Here is a 5,247-nt window from a genome sequence, read left to right on the forward strand (position 1 = left end):
GGTTGCAGTATAGGTTATATCCTTTGTCCTAACAGTTGCACAGCAACCTGAACAACCTCTGATGCTGGCAGTCTCAACAAACAAGCTAGGGGCTGAGCACACTTTGCATAAACATAGACCCAGGCAGATTAGTCGTGAAGTATATGAGCAGGCCAGCATGGTGAACACAATGGTTGTCTCCATCTTCCTGAAACGCAGTGAGGCCTCAACATTCTCCTCACTGCACAGCAGCCATCACAGCTAAGTCACCTAGGAAAATGTTTGCCCATATCTCCCTTAAAACAGAACATTTCTTACGAAAATTAAAGCTGACCATAGAAGCTAAAAAGATCCTTAAAAACAACTTCCCCAAACCCAACAAAACAGTGAAAACAAGAGTTAAAAATGAAAAGTGCAGACTATTAGAATTATGTATGAATAGTGTGACTTTACTGGGCATCTGAAAGAGTACTGATAATTACACCAGGCAATTTTACTAGGGGAAGGAACTCCACAACCAGGGCACCATCATGGATCAGGCCCTCCCTCTAGTAGCCATGCCTCATTTGAAAGTCTTACTTGACAAACTGGTTCCTACAGAATTTTAAAACACCTTTTTCCATTTCACTGCTTATTTACCTTCATCACCAAGCAGATCACCAAGAACATCATCAATGGAGCCTAGAATAAGACAGAGTTTACAGTCTCAAAAATCTACAGTCTCAAAAATCTATTGCATGCACTTTAATTTTCCCTCTTAAATATTTCAGATCAAATGCCAGTGGTGCACTGGGACAAAATATTTAAGATGGGTCACTTTTTAAAGCTTTGTTTACAAAATACAAGTAAAATAAACACACTGAATTAGTTCACTCTTTAGTGCAGCAAAAAATGTTCCAATGAAAGCTGGAAATTTCCCAATACACAGTAACTTATATAAAGTAGTTTAATTATCATAGAAAAAGAATCCAATGCTTTCCCTCCCCCAAAATATCAACACTACTACATTGGGGCATAGTGTTATTGGCTCTGCATTTTCCTCAAACTGATGATGAAAATGTTACATATACTGGATGACGCTATGGGAAAGTATCTCCACCCCAAACCAATATCAAAAGGGTCATAAAAGTGTGGAAACACAAACACACATACTTTTCAGTCCTTTCTTCGGTTTCACTGCCTAAAGGGGAAAGGGGCAGACAATTTGTTAGAAAAACAAAAGCAAAGAAAAACTTTACTAGTGCAAACTAGCTCTCTAAATGCAGACAGGTGCATAACAAACTCCAGAAACCAAGAGCTGGTAGCCATAGGGAGGGTTCTCATGTCACACTAAATGGTTTAGCCTTAAAAGGATAACTTGCAGTGAGCCTCAGAATTGCACATCCTCCACCACCTGTCCTCTCCTCTGGAAGAGAGCTACAGTTCTCCGAGTGGGTTTAACAACCAGTCACTCTTCACAGGGGATTCTGGGTACTGTAGCTCTGGCAGGGGAATAAGGGCCTCTTAACAACTCTCAGCACATTTAATAAACTACAGCTCCCAGAATTCTTTGGAGGAAGCCATGACTACTTGAAGTGGTATCATAGTGCATTAAATGTATGGTGTGAATGGGGCCCTGTTGTGTTCTGGCTACAGTAGAGTGTACAGACGATAGTCTTTCCTTTTTGCGTTAATTAAAGTTAGTTGCATGGACAATTTCACTATGAAGTGTTATTAGCTTGGGTTGCCACCCACAGAGATTTAATGGGAGGAGTGGGGAAGCAAGAACTATAGATGGGGATTTGGATTCCTAGATGCATACTCAGAAAAACCTCTGTGCCTGAGCTAACCTCTCTCTGGAGTATCATGCTGGTGTTTAGGCTGGCTGGGACAGTGGGACAGGGCCTTGCCCAATCCATTAGAAGAATTGACTAATGAGGTCTGCCTTACCATATCATGACTCTCAATGGCATATTCTGCCTCTTTCTCTTGTGTTCCACTCAGACATTAATCATCTTTACGATGCTAATACAGTGGTCGATACCTCCGCCTCCCTCACCTAAAAAAAGAAACGGAACAATAAAAATGACCAATTTGGCATCATAAATATTTTTCATTTATTGAGGCTTTGAAAATAGTTGTCCGTCTGTCTCGGAAGACAATGGAGGAGTGCGCATTTGGTCGAGCTGTTGGATGGCAGCAGTGCCCGCTGTGGCTGTAGAGACCAATGCGGGTAAGGGATACATTTTATTGATTGTTATATGGTGGCAAAGAGCTCAGAGAATTTTATTTATTTAAAGCAATTTCACCTTCCAGAGCAGCTACGTTTCTAGTCTCACAACAACCTTATGAAGAAGATTGAGCTATTGCAACTTGTCCAACAACACCTGCTTCACAGCTAGTAAGAATCTAAATTTGGGTGTCCCATATCCAGCTCCAATACTTTAGCCATCACAGCACATTACCTCACTGGAATGACTATGAGCTTCATAAAACAAGCACCCTAATGCTTTTGCTGTTTATTACAGCCTGATCTTATGCAGTTGGGATTCACATTTGCTCATTGAAACAAATGGGCAAAGGCATTCTCCAACAGCATGGGATTGCAACCATGGGCGTAGCCAGGATGGGGGGGGGGCAGAACTGAATTATCTGTGACACAATTGGTCAGTTAGTTAAGCAAATTTTTATTTATTTGCTTGTTTTGGGGGTGCACAGCTACCCCCTTGCCTACACCCATGATTGCAATTTTAAATGGTACCTTTTTATTTTTGCCATGCTTTTTTTTTAACCTGTGGAGTTAATGATAAAGGATAATATTCCCTTGTAAAAAGAAGTTATAACTAAGCCTATAACACAATAGGGCCACAGAAGGAATCCGGAGTACTCCACTTCAAACTGGGTATCTCTCTGTAGCCCATTGCTAGCAATCATCAAGCATAAAGCAGAAGGGGATACAACGCACTTAAAGCAATGCCATCCACAGGATTGACAAACAATCCAGCCCTGTCGAGTTCGCTTACCTATATCAAATTTATGCTGGCAACATTTGTACGTGTGGACATGGACGCGTCACACCTGTGGCATTTTAACGTTACGTTTTATACACGCTTGCCGGTGCCGGTGGAGGCGTACCTGCACCGTTGCCCATGGAAGCATAACCAAGTTACCATGGCAGACGGCGTCCGCGGCAAATGCTACCCTTACACCGGCAGCGGGAATAAATCGCCCCGCAAGCTGCCCCCTTTCCTTGGGCTGGGAGCCGCCTGAAGCCTCCGGCGCCTCCGGACCCCTGCAGCCTCCAGCCTCTTCCTTTGGAAACAGCAAGAGCACAGCTACTCTCACCTGCGGTGACCAGGTGCTCGCCAAGCAAGGGACGTTCTTCCCAGCTGAGTGGCCGCAAAGCTTTCTGGGAAACGTAGTCCCGGCAGAACGCTCTGCCCATATACTGTACTGCGCACGCGGAGCTACGTTTCGCAGCGCGCCAAACCGGAAGTCGTACTCTTTTGAATGATTCATTCAAAGGGGGGGGGGGAGAACGTTGCTTCCTTCTGCGCAAGCGCAAACGGCTCTGTGCAGGACAGGCCCTTGCAAGATCGTTTCGCGTGGCAGCGCCTGTGGAACTCACTGCCTATTGAGACCAAGCATGAGGGCACATGAAGCATTGCCCCAGCTGCCGGCTGTCATACCACCCGTCCAGGATGTGGGCCTGTCTATATCGATTCCATGGGTCTGCTCTAAGTACAACTACTGTTGGAAATACCCTTATTTTAAATAGATATATTATTATATACCCAGGTGGGGAGTTTCTAGCCAGTAGATCAAAGGCAGCCTGGCCCTCAGGACTTCACAATCTTCTGGAGTGCTTTTGCCTGGTTGGGATGATTCCTTGAATTTTGGCTATGCCCCTTGCTTAACCGAATGGGGGAGGGGGGTGATGCTTTCCTCCTTTAAGACAATAATGGTCAAATTTGTCATTTTGCCACTAGCCATAGGGGAATGCAGCCATCAGGCTGAGAGACAGTCCTCCACCCCTGGGCCCATGGTGTTCCATTCTCTGTTATTAGCACAGATAAAGGATGGGCTATACATCTTTTAAATAATAACCAAGCAAACAGACAACAGCTGAGCTGTACCCACCATTGTGAGGACGAGGAGGTTATGATGATGCCTCCTCAGCTGCTGCCATTGGTTGTGAACTGCCTGTGATGTCACAAAAGAACATGGCGCCTGAGTGGATATGTAAAATCGGGTCAAGTGGAAAGCCAAGGCAAGAAGAGACAAGATGACTTTTTCCTTCCTAAAGAGAACACAGTGGGCAACAGCTGTGGTGTTCAGCACCAGGTCCTTCCACATACAGGTGAACTGGCAGACAGAATGAGGTGATCACCTCACAGCAGGAAGCTGTGGAGCGATGAGTTCCCTTGTGAAGCAGGATTGCAGCTTGAAGGTGGCTGATATCCATGGTTGGAAGCTGGCAAATGTTGGGGCGGGGAAGCCATTGGGGAGTTTGCATTTGAAAAGCAGAGGATGCCAGAAGGCTGAAGCAGACTTATGTTTGTGGATGTAAGCTGGTTGAAATTCACCTTTGGAAGCTCGTTGACATAAGCTGTGTGGACATTTGTGGATTGAAGCTGGGCCATGTATATGAATGAAGAGTGGCTAATGGAGTAACGTCTTTTTTAAAAAAATAAATATAGTTATGCCTTTTCAGACATCAATCTCCTATTTGAAGACTTCCACCTCTACCCCTCCATGGTTCCTCCCCCCCTTCTGCATATCCTTTTAATACCACTCAATTCATTCTATACATTTACGTATCTTGTATGAATGGAAAGTTTTGAATGTAGTTGAGGTGAATGGCATATGTGTGTGTGCGCGCGCATATGTCGCCCTTCAGACATGGCATGGGAATTACATGTTCATGGGGTGGCAGAAGTCACCTTTCAGGTGCAAAGTGAATGGATGAACCAGTGGATATTCATAGGTGGAAGTCAGGGATGAAGCTGCCAGGCGGAAGCCATTGGTGCCTGGGAGACTGTTGGAAGATAGCCATCCTCCTCACTGTGTCTTTAGCATTCAGGGACGTCTGAAGCCAGCAGAGTTTTCCTCAAGATTATGCTGAAAGTAATGAAGAGAACCACAGGGCTTAAGCAAGCCAACTTCTATTTTCAAATAAATGTCTTCCTAAATACTTCTACCTTTAAAGCAGTGTGTTCATTACACCTTCCCCACTTCCCTTGCTTCTAGTGCTTTACATGAATGAAAAGACACATACACACAAAAGTA

The 5,247-nt window shown here is 44.5% G+C and overlaps 1 protein-coding gene across 13 annotated transcripts in view; it reads right to left on the reverse strand.

Annotated features, from left to right (window-relative positions):
• The window catches only part of FBF1 (Fas binding factor 1), a 30,941-nt gene extending 26,289 nt beyond the window's left edge, over window positions 1–4,652 (reverse strand). For 5 of the 13 annotated variants that reach the window (XM_083725625.1, XM_083725632.1, XM_083725624.1 and 2 more), the window contains exons 1-4: window positions 3,304–3,420; window positions 1,909–2,017; window positions 1,132–1,159; window positions 619–660 (exon numbers count right to left, since the gene is read on the reverse strand). Coding sequence is in view for 7 of the 13 variants with exons in the window: in XM_083725632.1 (XP_083581758.1) it covers window positions 619–660; window positions 1,132–1,159; window positions 1,909–1,911 (73 nt within the window). In the remaining 6 variants the exon portion in view is untranslated. Of the gene's footprint in view, window positions 1–618; window positions 661–1,131; window positions 1,160–1,908; window positions 2,018–2,981; window positions 3,421–4,098 lie in introns of those variants that run through there. The other 8 variants (XM_083725631.1, XM_083725628.1, XM_083725633.1 and 5 more) reach the window with 6 other exon arrangements.
• Window positions 4,653–5,247: the final 595 nt, after the last annotated feature.

Source organism: Podarcis gaigeae (genome assembly GCF_964106915.1).
Source record: "Podarcis gaigeae genome assembly, chromosome: 2".
NCBI classification, from domain to species: Eukaryota; Metazoa; Chordata; class Lepidosauria; order Squamata; family Lacertidae; genus Podarcis; species Podarcis gaigeae.